The sequence below is a fragment of the Anolis carolinensis genome, chromosome 4 (assembly GCF_035594765.1).
Source record: "Anolis carolinensis isolate JA03-04 chromosome 4, rAnoCar3.1.pri, whole genome shotgun sequence".
NCBI lineage: Eukaryota > Metazoa > Chordata > Lepidosauria > Squamata > Dactyloidae > Anolis > Anolis carolinensis.
This window is the reverse complement of record NC_085844.1, coordinates 201,808,469-201,823,236: the sequence shown is the minus strand read 5'-3', so window position 1 is coordinate 201,823,236 and position 14,768 is coordinate 201,808,469. Positions and strand designations below refer to the sequence as shown.

Below are 14,768 nucleotides of genomic sequence, written 5' to 3'. Positions count from 1 at the left end.
TAATCAGTGATTTGCATGTCATGTATGCCAAGGTGTATATGTTAGAAATGTTTTCTTGGTTAAGCTATAGGTAACTGATAAGGAATTAAGAAATAGTCTTATCTCTCCCATTTCTGATTTCACTGCTTCCTTTAAGATCAGATTTCTTCTAGTATCCTGAATGTGTTCCTGGTCCTGGAGTTTTGGCATAGCTTCATCTCATTTCTGGTTCCCCTGGTTTGTTTACAAACAGAACTTGTAACTTAACTGGGTTTCACAGGCCTGTAGATGATTTGGAAACACACCTTGCTCCCAAAACAGAGCATGAGGAACCTTGCTTTAAAGACCTGTGCTTTTATTCCTTTTAGACCAAGGCAGCAGCACAAATAATTTTTGTCTCTTAGTTTTATAATTTCTAGAGTAGTAGTTCTCCAACTCTGGTGGTCTGGATTTTTTGAACTTCAGCTCCCAGAAGCCTCGGTCTGCTTGGCCCAGTGGTCAGGGATTCTGGGAGATGAAGTCCAAAACCAGTCAAAGGACCAAAGTTTGAGAAACTTTGTCCGACTGAATACTTTGTTGAGGGCCTGCTGTAGTGGAGCTTTTGGTATGCTGAGATCCAGGTATAAGGACCTTTTCCTGCACCTCACCAGGAAGCTAGAGAAACAGATGGCGAAAACAGAAGAACGGCCTTCCTCAGGGGAGTGTGCTTGCTCCATCAATGTTTAACATCTACACAAATGACCACCCATTGCCAGAAGGCACAGAGAGTTTCATCTATGCTGACAATCGTGTCATCACTGCCCAAGCAGGGAGCTTTGAAATGGTTGAACAGAAGCTCTCTGTAGCTTTAGGTTCTCTTACTGCCTATTACAGGAAAAACAAGCTGATCCCTAATCCATCTAAAATGCAAACATGCACTTTTCACCTTAAGAACAGACAAGCATCTCGAGTTCTGAGGATTATCTGAGAAGGAATCCCACTGGAGCATTGCAGCACACCAAAATACTTGGGAGTTACCCTGGACCGTGCCCTGACTTACAAAAAGTACTGCTTGACTATCAAGCAAAAGTGGATGCTAGAAATAACATTGTACAAAAGCTGACTGGCACAACCTGGATATCACAACCAGACACAGTGAAGACATCTGCCCTTGGCTTTGCTGCTCTGCTGTTGAATATGAATGCCCAGTGTGGAATACATCTCATCACGTTAAACAGTGGATGTGGCTCTTAATGAGACTGACTGCATTATCACAGGATGTCTACACTCCACACCACTGGAGAAATTATGCTTTTTAGCTGACATTGTACCATCTTGACATCAGCTGGGAAGTAGCAGCCAGCAATGAAAGGACCAAGACATTGACATCTCTGGCCCATCCCGTTTGGGTATCAGTCAGCATGCCAATGCCTTAATACAAGAAATAGTTTTCTAAGATCTACAGAATACTCTCAAGAACACCTCAGCAAGCGAGAGTCCAAAAGTGGCAGGCTAAAACCTGAAACCTCAATCAGTGGCTGACACCAGATTAGAGACTCTCTCCTGGGCACACAGAAGACTGGGCGACTTAGAAGGTGCTGAAAAGTCTGTGCTCTGGCATCACGAGATGCAGAACCAACCTTAAGAAATGGGGCTACAAAGTGGAGTCCACGGCATGCGAGTGTGGAGAAGAGCAAACCATAGACCACCTATTACAATGCAGTCTGAGCCCTGCCACAGGACCTTCTTACAGCAACACCAGAGGCACTCCAAGTGGCCAGCTACTTTACAAAGGACATTTAGTATCATGCCAAGTTGTTTTTTTTAACTTTGTGTTTTTAAATACATTGCAACTTGTGCCCTTGGTTCACTTCTGACATGATAAATAAAAACCACGAAGCTAGTATTCTTTCGTTCGTCTCTTTATAATGGGTTTTTCTTAGCAAGATATCATCTGAGGAGGTTTGCCATTACCTTCCTCTGAAGCTGAGAGTGTGTGATTTGCTCAGGGCCATCCAGTGGGTTTCCATGGTCAGATGATGATCTGAACCCTGTTATCCTGGAGTTCCTGCCCAACACTTAAATCACTACATTGCTTTGCCCCTGTTCTTCAGTGCACTCATTGGGAAAGTAATGTACAATATTTCTAATTTTTAAAATGTAATTTCCTTTTGGGGATTTAGAACTACACCTCTGAGCATTTTTCAAAAATAGCTTCCAAGCTGTGAAATTCAAGCCCCACCCTAATTTCAAACATACTGTACTTTGAATTTTGTGATAGCTGCAGAATACTTGTTCCAAGTATTGGGAAAGAGCCTGCTTATCTTAGATCAATACTCCTTGGCTGAACATACATCTTTCTGGAATGGAGGCAGCCCAGATTGCAAACCCACTGATTGGCAAAGGTGGGAGAGAGACCTGAAAATGCTAGTAGAGATCTTAGTAAGTCAAGTCTAATCAACTTTATTTGTATCTCACCCCATCTCCCCTTGGGGACTCAGGGTCGCTAACAACATGGATGGCAGCCATTCGATGCCACACAAATACACAAAAATACAAATACATAATAAATTATAAGCAAATTAATAATACAACAATTTATCATAAGACATAATAGCAATCAACAAAACACAATTTACAACAACATTTAAAAACAGAATCAAAAGCCCAGATCAGTAAATTAAAAGCCATATCCGTGTTCAAAGCACTGTCGATAAATCATTCCTTGTGTGAGACCCAGATATTCAAACATTTGATTCTCCATAAGCCTGGGAGCATTAGGTAAGTTTACATTATTTCATGAAAGAGGAGATTGTGGGGGCCATTTTAATCTCCTTCGAGAGAGAGTTCCAGAGACCGGGGGGGGGCAACTACAGAAAAGGCCCCCTCTCTAGCCGAGTTTGGGACAGGAGTGGGATCGAGAGGAGAGCCTTGCTTGATGAATGCAGTGACTGGGCAGGTTCATATGAGGAGAGGTGGATAGTCAGCAGGGCTGGCCCGAGAAAATTTTAAACATTAAGCGGGGGGCGAAAATTGCGCCCCCCGCGCTGCGGGAGGTGTGGCCATGCACCGCAGGAGGCCCCGCCTCCCGGGGCCTGGCCCCGCCTCCCGCGCTGCTCGCCCTGACCCCGCCTCTCGTGCAGCGTGGGAGGCGGGGCCAGGGCGCGCAGGCCGGGAAGCGGGGCTCCACCCAGATGGGGCCTTGCCTCCTGCCCCACACGCCCTTGCCTTTTCCAGGTGGCCAGACTGCAGCGGATGTCCCTTCAGGCCGCGATTGCGGCCTGGAGTGTCACCCTCAAGGCAGCGGAGCACCAAGAACCATACACGGAGGCCAATAAACTATCTAATATCTTTATTAAGGAAATATATAAGAATAATAAAAGCAAGTAGAAAATATAGTCCAGAGGCAGACCTTTCAAATGAGGTCAAATATAGTCCAGAAATGTTTTGTCCAATAAATGATATTAAAGTTCAAAGTTAAATCCCAAACCGAAACACACACTATTGCCAAGCAATAGTGTGGGGAAACGTCCAGGGTCTTTCAGGGTCCAAGGTAACAATCCACAACAAGGTACAAGGGCAAGACTTGATTCTTGGTACAAGGTCCGTGGCTGGAGCAAAGCGAGGCAATTCTTGAATACTTGGAAAGACAAGGCAGTTCTTGAATACTTGGATTGGCAAGGCAAGGAAGCTGGGGTTGCGGACTTGCAAAATCCACACTAGGCTGGAAGCACCAATTCACTCCTGAAGTTGCTCTGTTGACTCCGCACCGGACCAACCGTGCCAGGCACCTATATCTGGGTCTCGTTTTCCCGCCAAGCAGGTGTCCAGCATTCTCTTTCCCTAGAGAACGGGAAATGAAACCCAGCTTTCTCCAGATGTGAGACTCCCTGGATTTTCCCAGGGGAAACATGGCTAATCAGTGTCTTGTTTGGCTGCAATTCTCAAGCTCCTGCGAACCCGCTCTTTCACTCCCCTGTCTGCAGCAAAGGACTGTCTCCTAGTGAAGGGAGGTGAGAGCTGTTCAAGGTCTGTCTTAATTGGTTCTGGGGCTAGAACATCAACATCAGGCATCTGGAAAGATTCCGGCTGTTGTTGATCCGGAGAAAACCCCATGTTTTCATCCTCATCTGCCACAGGGACACTAGGAGCGGGACTACAAGGCCCATGAGTCATCACATGGAGGAACCTCCGCTGCAGTCTGGCCACCTGGAAAAGGCCAGATGGGCGAAGGTGAGCTGCGCGGGAGGCGGGGCCAACCCTGGCCCTGCCTCCCGTGCTGCTCACCCTGACCCCGCCTCTCGCACAGCGTGAGAGGCGGGGCCAGGGCGCACAGGGCGGGAGGCGGGGCTCCACCTAGACAGGGCCCCGCCTGCCGCCCCGCGCGCCCTTGCCCGGCTGGCCTCCACGGCACCCCCGGGACCGTGCGCCCAAAGCAGGCGTTTCAGTGGCCTCCGCGTTGGGCCGGCCCTGGTAGTCAGGTAGTCTGGACCCAAACTGTTTAGGGCTTCAGAAGTAATGACCAGCACTTTAAATTTTGCAAACTAGTAACCAGTGGAAGTTCTGTAATATGGAAGTTGTTCACTCCTTATATGGTGCTCCAGTTAGTAACCTGGCTGCAGATCTCTGGACCAGTTGAAGCTTCCAAGTGCTCTTTAAAGGCAGCCTCATGTAGAGCACATTGTAGGAATCCAATTGAGAGATAAGTAGGGCAAGTACTTACTGTGGTTAGATCTGGCATCTCAAGGTACGGTCACCACTGGCACACAAGTTTTAACTGTGCAAAGGCACTTCTGGCCATCGTCTGCCTTACCAGAAGCATCTCTGTCTTGTCAGGATTTAATTTCAATCTGTTCGCCCTCATCCAGTCCATTACTGCTGACAGACACCAGTTCAGGATCAGAATGGCATCCTTGGTGTTTGGTGGAAAGGAGTAATAGAGCTAAATTTTGTCTGCATAAATATGACATTGAACTCCAAAACTCTGGATGATCTCTCCCAGTGGTTTCATGTAGACGTTAAATAGCATGGGTGACAGAATGGAGCCCTGATGGACCCCATATGCCACTGGCCAGGGGATTGAACAGGAGTCACCTGGCACCACTTTCTGGGTTCGGTCTTCCAGGAAGGAACAAAACCACTGCAAAACAGTGCTTCCTAATCCCATCCTAGCAATCCAACTCAGAAGAATACCATGGTTGATGCTGTTGAACGCTGCTGAGAGGTCCAGGAGAATCAACAAGGACACACTCCCTCTTCTAGCTCTCTTCGTAGATTATCTACCAAGGCAACCAATGCCGTTTCATTTTCATAACCAGGTTTGAAAACGGATTGAAACAGATCCAGATAATGGGTTTCTTCCAAGAATCTTTGGAGTTGAGAGGCCACCACCCTCTCTAGAACATTGCCCAAAATGGGGAGATTTGAAACTGGCCGATAGTTGTTTAAATGAGTGGGATCCAGTGCCAGTTTCTTTAAGAAAGGTTTTACTACAGCATTCTTTAGGCTAATTGATATTGAGTCTTGTGCCAAGGAGGCATTTACCAGCACCTTCAACCATTGATTAAGCTCATATCAGGCTTGATCAAAGGGCAAACATCTCCCTCTGTCAGGAGCCAAGCTTAAAATATACATTGGAGGGAGGGGCTGGGAGGGATGAGGACTGTTCCATTTTTTTAAATAACATCTATTATGGAATTTCTTCCCCAAAGAAGCAAGATTTGGCCTATTCCTGATGGGAGTTAGGCAGATAGTTAGATCATTCGGTCTTCATGATTTTGAATATTCTTTTAGTCTTGAGGCCTTCATTTTACTTTTTGTGGTATGATGATTTTTGATTTGGCATTGTAAAGCAATTTTGGAATCCTTTTATGTCATACGTGTGTATAAAATGTTTTTATGAATGGATATAAAATAAATAGACCCAAAGTGCCTACCAGCTGCTAGCTAGATTATAGACTGGGACGAATCATAGCCTGTCTGTCTAAAACTCGTATACACTGATAATCAAATGGTCAGATACCTCTACCTAGAGGGAGCGTGGTAGCTGGACAAGGGATAGACTTTGTGAATTTTGGTCCCTAAAGAAGCAAAAATTATTTGCCGCAATTTTCTTCTCTTGGTGAGTTTCAAAAAATTGTTTGCAGAGAGGTCTTACAACAACATTTCTGCACAGAAAGTGAATGTGAATTTTGCACAGAATGAGCTCTAAACTTCAAAGATTCTTTTCAATGCAGGATTCTTTTCATCTGGGTTTTCCTGCACTCGAGAAACATTGTTCAACTATGTTTCAAGTAATTTCTAACATTGTTTGCATCTTTCAGCTGAATTCTTCTTTGTAAATGGGAAGCCATGGATTTGCCAAATGGCTAGGTAACATAAATGAACTCTTATCAATGTTTGAAGCAATTCAGTATATTTGTTGAACAGTGCTAAAAATTGCGGAATAAAATATTAGGGATCATTCTGATTTGCATAGTAATAGTTAATTTTATTTATATTCTGCTTTTTGAACAATTATGTAAATCAAAATAAGTTATTTAAATACATAAGAAAACAAGTATAATACATTAACAAGATGTAAACAAAATTCTTACACATGGCTAAAGGATATATCTGTAATTCAGTTATCTTAATGTTGAAGGACTGTATCTTCCAGCATTCTTCACTAGTACTGACATGAGCTGCAGTCCAACAACATGGAGGTCTTCCTTTTGACCCCTCTGACTTGAAATGGTCAGGATATAAATTTGGAATAGTTAAGGCCCTGTTGTCAAGCCATGCTATAGATGGCCCGAGTCAAAGCAACATATATTGTTTTCTCCTTCAAAATAAATGTCTTTATTTTAACATTGATTTGTTACTTTTGTAGTTTTGTGTTTTACTATTGGAGGAAGAAGTTAGAATGCTTTACTGCAGAAATCTGATATTGGTTCATTTTTCTTCCATTATTTTCTTTGTACAACACTAGACCATAAGAACCAGGAGGACCAGAATAATTGTCAGTTTTCCTGTGAAAGGAAAGACAGATATTTTAATTCACCCGCATTAATAACATTAATTTTTAATGTTAAAGAATTTCAGGGATAACTTTATTTTATTTCCTTTTGAGAAAAAGAAAATAGCACACATATATCCCATTCCATAATATGTTCTTAACATTTACATGAATGAGGTGTAATGCCTTTGTTTTTCTGTTATGGGAAGGTAACAGAATTTAATATTTCCAAATGCTAATCAATCAAGTAAGAATGACCAGAAATTTTGTTAATGAAATGTGAATGTAGAAAAAAAATAAGAAAGTAATCCAGTATGCACTGTTTTCCCCCCACAACTTCTGCATAAAGTTTTCTAATTCTATTTTTGTCAAGAATTGAAGAACAAGAACAAAAGTTCTATGTCAAAACATTGCACTTACCTGCAACAATTGCCACGCTGTTATTTCCTAAAGAGAGAAATGAGAAGATCAAATTCAAGTTGAGGATTCTGGTTTGAGGATTCTGAGGATTACAGTTAAAATATTTCAAAGGCATAATTTCTTAGAAATAAACCACTACTGTGAAGTTTTCCCTCTCCTGGAATACAAGGAAGGGTAGGCAAGATCACAGGAGGAGGTTGAATACAAGGCGAGTATAATAAAAGATACTGCCTTCCTCAACCTGCTCCCTTCCAACTATCCTGTTAGAGAGGGCTGGAAAAATGAAATATGCCTCAATCATTCATAAAAAAAACTAAGCATGATCAGGGCCGGCCCAAGGAAATTTTCAAGTGTAAGCGAAACAGGATTTTGGTGCCCCCCCCCCCACAAAAAAACCCCCAATCACCGAGAAATAAAAGGTAGAAGGTAGAGGTGAATAGAATGGATAAAAGAGTTTACCTTACAACCAGAAGTTTATTAACAACATTATGTTCATATAGTAACATTACATAGAATTAACACCAATTTTGCATTTTAATAAATAAATATTTTAATAAACTTTGCAACAATTTTAATTTTTTTGTTATTTCTAGTCTACAAGTACTACACAAAGGTTTCCTGGTCATGATATCTCTTCAGAAGATTTTTCAGACTTCGGACTAGCTTCAGATCAGTTTTCATAGAATCATAGAATCATAGAATAGTAGAGTTGGAAGAGACCACATGGGCCATCCAGTCCAACCCCCTGCCAAGAAGCAGGAAATCGCATTGGGAAATCGTTTTGTTTGGGAGAACGCAGCCCCAGGAGAATAGACACTTCCTTTCTCAGGAAGTGAACTCTTGTCCTTCAGAAGTGCCACGCCAGCGTGGACCATTGTAATGGGTGTAGCAAAGCAGGGGAAATCCAGTCATGAATCAATCAGGGCCAGCTAACACCTCCCAACAAAGTATTTCCATCATCAAAGTCTGGTAAATCCTCTGTTTTCTCACGGCCACAGACGGTAGAAGCACATACCATATCACAAAGAACACCACTCTGAAAACAGGGGAATTCCAGACAGGAAACAATCAGGGCCAGCTAACACCTCCCAACAAAGTATTCCCATCATCAAAGTCTGGTAAATCCTCTGTTTTCTCACGGCCACAGACGGTAGAAGCACATACCATATCGCAAAGAGCACCACTCTGAAAACAGGGGAATTCCAGACAGGAAACAATCAGGGCCAGCTAACACCTCCCAACAAAGTATTCCCATCATCAAAGTCTGGTAAATCCTCTGTTTTCTCATGGCCACAGACGGTAGAAGCACATACCATATCGCAAAGAACACCACTCTGAAAACAGGGGAATTCCAGACAGGAAACAATCAGGGCCAGCTAACACCTCCCAACAAAAAATTCACTCAGAGAGGAAACAGCCAGGCTGTAAATCTGCAAGGCCATTACATCCTTATCATTTTTCCTAATTGCAGCATTCATACTTGCCTCTAACAGATAAATAAAACCAATCATAAATATTGTATATTCACAACCTTTAAGAAATAATATCCCCTGATGGCACAGCATGTGAAAGCGCTGAGCTGCTGAAATTCTGGACCGAAAGGCCGCAGCAGGTTTGAATTGGGGGACCAGAGTGAGCCATCACTGTTAGCCCCAGCTTCTGCCAACCCAGAAGTTCAAAAACATGCAAATTTGAGTGCATCAATAGGTACTGCTCCAGCGGGAAGGTAACGCCGCTCCATGCAGTCATCCCACATGACCTTGGAGGAGTCTACGGACAACGCTGGCTCTTTGGCTTTGAAATGGAGATGAGCACCAAACCCCAGAATCAGACATGACTGGACTTAATGTCAGGGGGAAACGTTTACCCTTTAGGGTTGTTATATGTCTTTCGGGCTGTGTGGCCATGTTCCAGAAGTATTCTCTCCTGATGTTTCACCCACATCTATGCCAGGCATCCTCAGAGGTTGTGAAGTCTGTTGGAAACTATGCAAGTGGGGTTTATCTATCTGTGGAATGTCCAGGGTGGGAGAAAGAACTCTTGTCTGTTGGAGGCAAATGTGAATGTTGCAACTGACCACTTGATTAGCATTGAATGGTTTTTTTAGCTTCAAAACCTGGCTGCTTCCTGCCTGGGGGAATGCTTTGTTGGGAGTGGAACTCTCTGCCCCGGAGTGTGGTGGAGGCTCTTTCTTTGGAGGCTTTTAAGCAGAGGCTGGATGTCCATCTGTCAGGGGTGCTTTCATACTAAAGCCTGGAGCAGATTCAATTGTTAGCTGAGATGGTATCCACCAGCCATAGATGCCTCTTGGCAATTTAACTCATGGTCCAATGCTTCCAAGACCAAGAAAGCCTGACCTTGGTCAGACCACAACTGGAATACTGAGTCCAGTTCTGGGCACTGCGATTTAAGGGAGATGCTGACAACCTGAAATGTGTCCAGAGGAGGGTGACTAAAATGATCAAGAGTCTGGAGGACAAGCCCTATGAGGAGTGGCTTAAAGAGCTGGCCATGTTTAGCCTGCAGAAGAGAAGGTTGAGAGGAGACATGATGTCCATCCATAAATATGTGAGGAGAAGTCATAGGGAGCAAGCTTGTTTTCTGCCGCTCTGGAGACTAGGATGCAGAACAATAGCTTCAAACTACAAGAAAGGAAATTCCACCTGAACATTGGGAAGAACTTTCTAATTGTGAGAGCTGTTCGGCAGTGGAACTCTCTGCTCCGAAGTGTGGTGGAGACTCCTTCTTTGGAGGCTTTGAAGCAGAGGCTGGATGGCCATCTGTTGGGGCTGCTTTGAATGCGATTTTCCTGCTTCTTGGCAGGGTGTTGGACTGGATGGCCCACAAGGTCTCTTCCAACTCTATGATTTTATGATTCTATGGAGGTGTTGGCTGGCCCTGATTGTCTCATGCCTGGAATTCCCCTGTTTTCTGAGTGCTGCCTGAGGCTGGGAGTGTTTTGGAGTCTCATTTTCTGAAGGTTTTTAAGCAGAGACTGGATGGCCATCTGTCGGGAAACTACATATGTTTATGTTTTCTTATTTTAAACAGGCATTTGTAACAGTTGGTAGATAGAAGATAGTTGTGCAGTTGTCTCTGTTGCAGCTCTCATGAGCCTAAGGCTTCATCTACACTGAAGAATGAATGCAGCAACCCCACAGCAACCAACGCCAAGTCAAAGATCCACCCAGAGGAAAAGTGTTCTTACTGAACATCAAGGGAACCACTGGCTGCATAGTGAATCTGATGAAGAAACACAACGTATAAACTATCTACAGTCCCACTAAGAAAATCCAACAAATGCTACGTTCAGCGAAGGACAAGAGGGATCCTTTCACCTCTGCAGGAGCCTACCATATACCATGCCGCTGTGGACAAGTCTACATAGGGACCACCAAACGCAGCAGCATTGCCCGAACACCAATCAAGGAACAGGAAAGGCACTGCAGACTAACTCAACCAGACAAGTCAGCCATAACAGAGCACTTGATGAACCAACCTGGACACAGCATATTATTTGAGAACACAGAAATGCTGGACCACTCTGATAACCACCATGTCAGGCTAGACAGAGAAGTCACTGAAATCCACAAGCATGTGGACAATTTCAACAGAAAGGAGAAAACAATGAAAATGAACAAAATCTAGCTACCAGTATTAAAAAACCCTCTAAAATCAGGACAGTAAATAAAGTACAACACTGAAGAACAGGGGAATTCCAGACAAGAAACAACCAGGGGTAGCTAATCACCTCTTAAGAAAGGATTCCCCCAGGAAGGAAGCAGCCAGGTCTTGAAGCTGCAAGGCTATTCAGTGCTAATCAAGGTGGCCAATTGCAACATTCACACTTGCCTCAAACAGACAAGAGTTCTTTTTCCCACCCTGGACCTTCCACAGATATAAAACACCCACTTGCCTAGTTTTCAACATACCTTACAACCTCTAAGGATGCCTGCCATAGATGTGGGAGAAACGTCAGGAGAGAATGCTTCTGGAACATGGCCATACAGCCCGGAAAACTCACAGCAACCCAGTGATTCTGTCAACCCCAAGTCAATCCTTTAGTATGGTTTACTCTGGAGAAAGTGTGCCTGGGATGGCAACCTCAGGGTGTGTCTACCTTGTTGAATTAATGCACTTTGATGCTGCTTGAACTGCCATGGCTCAGTCCTATGGAATCCTGGGAGTTGTGGTTTGGTGAGGCATCAGCATCATGTAAAACTACAATTCTAGGCTTCCATTCTATTGAGCCATGGCCGTTCAGGTGGTGTGTCAAACTGCCTTCATTCTACAGGGAATTAACAATATCTCTAAAAGTAGGGCAGGCCTGGGCAAACTTCGGCCCTCCCAAGTGTTTTGGACTCCAACTCCCACAATTCCTAACAGCCTACCGGCTGTTAGGAATTGTGGGAGTTGGAGTCCAAAACACCTGGGAGGGCCGAAGTTTGCCCAGGCCTGCAGTAAGGGCTAGAAAAATGTGAGTTTAAGATGCATCCTAAGGAAATCTTCCTATCCGTTTGCTCCTGGTCTCCCCCACAAGCCGATTGGCCCAAGACCCTGGATGGGATCGAGGCCAGTTGGGGGCGGAGAAGGGTCTTTCCCTCCAGCGCTGAACAAAAGAAGGAAGGAAGGAAGGAAGGAAGGAAGGAAGGAAGGAAGGAAGGAAGGAAGGAAGACGACCTGGGATCGGGGCTGCTCTGGAGCGGTTCTGAAGCGCATGAGCGAGGCGCGCCTTGCCAAGATGGAGGAGGAAGAGGAAGAGGAGGAGGAGGAGGAGGAAGAAGACGCGACCCAGCCAGTCTCGGAAGGAGCCGAGGCCAACCTCAAGCGATCCTGCAGGTAATGTTGCCATCAGCAGGGGTGATCTATGGGGAGGAAGGACGGAGAGGCCCAAGCAGGCCTAGGAGTGGGGAGGAGGGGAGCTGAGCCTTTGCCCCACTACCTCACATCCCCCTTATTTCCGCCCACAAAGGCTCCCCAGCTCCTGCCGCCCCCGATCTTCTCCTCTCCCCATCCCAGGCCCCCCTCCTCCATCCCGCACCGCCGCTCCGTGCCAAACTGCATGTCGCCCTAAATGGCTGGGCGCACGTGCGGATTGGCTGGCTGATCCGCGCGTGCGCACAGCCATTTAGGGCGACATGCAGTTTGGCGCGGAGCGGTGGCACGGCGGCAGTGGCGGCGCTACCGGGTGCTGTCGAGGCGTCGACAGCGCCCCAGCGGCGTGCGCCCGAGGCAGTGGCTTAACCGGCCTCATAATTTAAACCGGCCCTGAGCATGAGGGTGGTCCCTGCCTCTCATTTGCTTTACAAGGACACAGAAGATATGTTCCCATTTTTAACCATAGACAGCCACAGTTTAAAAAGCCCTGCCTTTCCTATTAGAATATCATTTGCTTGTTCCCGCTGTCATTGTTATTTAGCTTACCTGAGTCTGGTTTAGTAACTGTTGTGCTCGGTTTCCGTGTAGGTCCTTCATAAAATAAGGAGATTATTTTAGCTGATTTGGGATTGATGAAAATATTTTCTTGGATAAATAATAATAATAATAATAACCCAAAATGCAGACTGTGCAAAGAAACCGACGAAACCATTGATCATATCCTCAGCTGCTGTAAGAAAATCGCACAGACAGACTACAAACAGAGGCACAACTATGTGGCCCAAATGATTCATTGGAACTTATGCCTCAAGTACCACCTCCCAGCAGCAAAGAACTGGTGGGATCACAAACCTGAAAAAGTATTGGAAAATGAGCACGCAAAGATACTGTGGGACTTCCGAATCCAGACTGACAAAGTTCTGGAACACAACACACCAGACATCACAGTTGTGGAAAAGAAAAAGGTTTGGATCATTGATGTCGCCATCCCAGGTGACAGTCGCATTGACGAAAAACAACAGGAAAAACTCAGCCGCTATCAGGACCTCAAGATTGAACTTCAAAGACTCTGGCAGAAACCAGTGCAGGTGGTCCCGGTGGTGATGGGCACATTGGGTGCCGTGCCAAAAGATCTCAGCCAGCATTTGGAAACAATAGACATTGACAAAATCACGATCTGCCAACTGCAAAAGGCCACCCTGCTGGGATCTGCACGCATCATCCGAAAATACATCACACAGTCCTAGACACTTGGGAAATGTTCGACTTGTGATTTTGTGATACAAAATCCAGCATATCTATCTTGTTTGCCATGTCATAATAAAATAATAATAATAATAATAATAATAATAATAATAATAATAATTATTATTATTATTATTATTATTATTATTTGAAGTTCAAGATTGAACTTCAAAGACTCTGGCAGAAACCAGTGCAGGTGGTCCCAGTGGTGATGGGCACACTGGGTGCCGTGCCAAAAGATCTCAGCCGGCATTTGGAAACAATAGACATTGACAAAATTACGATCTGTCAGCTGCAAAAGACCACCCTACTGGGATCTGCACACATCATCCGAAAGTACATCACACAGTCCTAGACACTTGGGAAGTGTTCGATTTGTGATTTTGTAAAATGAAATCCAGCATATCTATCTTGTTTGCTGTAAATGAAAACAAACACCTACCCTTGACGCATGTGGGAAGTTCAGGTTTCCATGTGCTGTCAGCCCCACATGTTACAAGATCATTTCCCACCAGAGTGTATCCAAAGTTACATGTGAACTGTAGGGTATGTTCGTAGTCATATGAAGGCTGAAATGGAGTAGTCAGCTTTCCATTTTCAATTTCTGGTCTGCTACACTGGACCACTGGGAAGAGAAGAGCAACAGTGAATGAGAAAGTGTTTCTTCCCCATCAGAATCTAAGACATCATTATGTGAGAACCACTAAAAGCAATCCTGATACTTCAGGGAGGTAAACATCTCCATTATTATCCCCTCCTCTTCAAGCATCAATATTGCTAAGGCGAGCAAGAATCAGGTCCAAAGGAAATGGGAAGAAATGAAGCAACTGCATCTGAATTTTGTCACTAACATTGGAGATGGAGGCATCCATAAATACAGTCAGCCATCAACATTTTTGGGTTTAAGGTCTGTGGATTTTATTATTCACATACTTGATTTGCATGGTGTCAGTACAAATCTCTCAGTCCTCCAGTGCAACTTTATGGTCAACTTATGATGGATAGAGATGAGCACCAACCCCCAGAGTCAGTCACAACTGGACTTAACGTCAGGGGAAACCTTTACCTACCTTTACTTTTATGATGGATACTGACCACACAGTTGCACAGAAAAACCAACAGATTCCTATAGTAGTGTTATTTCCAGTAAAAAAAAAAGCAACTTTTTCATTCATAGTTTTTCCCACTTTCATAGGAGTCCTGTACCCCTAACCAAAGTGAATGTGACTGTTTACTTCTTCAGACAGGATTTGTTTACATAAAATACTTA

The 14,768-nt window shown here is 44.4% G+C and overlaps 1 protein-coding gene across 8 annotated transcripts in view; it reads right to left on the bottom strand.

Moving 5' to 3' along the window:
• Nucleotides 1-6,427: 6,427 nt before the first annotated feature.
• The window catches only part of LOC103279618 (complement receptor type 2), a 60,110-nt gene continuing 51,769 nt past the window's right edge, over nt 6,428-14,768 (bottom strand). For 5 of the 8 annotated variants that reach the window (XM_062978612.1, XM_062978619.1, XM_062978613.1 and 2 more), the window contains 4 exons: nt 13,941-14,123; nt 12,800-12,844; nt 7,376-7,402; nt 6,428-6,968 (listed from right to left, as the gene is read on the bottom strand). In XM_062978612.1, coding sequence (XP_062834682.1) covers nt 6,925-6,968; nt 7,376-7,402; nt 12,800-12,844; nt 13,941-14,123 — 299 coding nt within the window. In that variant the 3' untranslated portion in view covers nt 6,428-6,924. Of the gene's footprint in view, nt 6,969-7,375; nt 7,403-12,799; nt 12,845-13,940; nt 14,124-14,768 lie in introns of those variants that run through there. The other 3 variants (XM_062978614.1, XM_062978617.1, XM_062978618.1) reach the window with 3 other exon arrangements.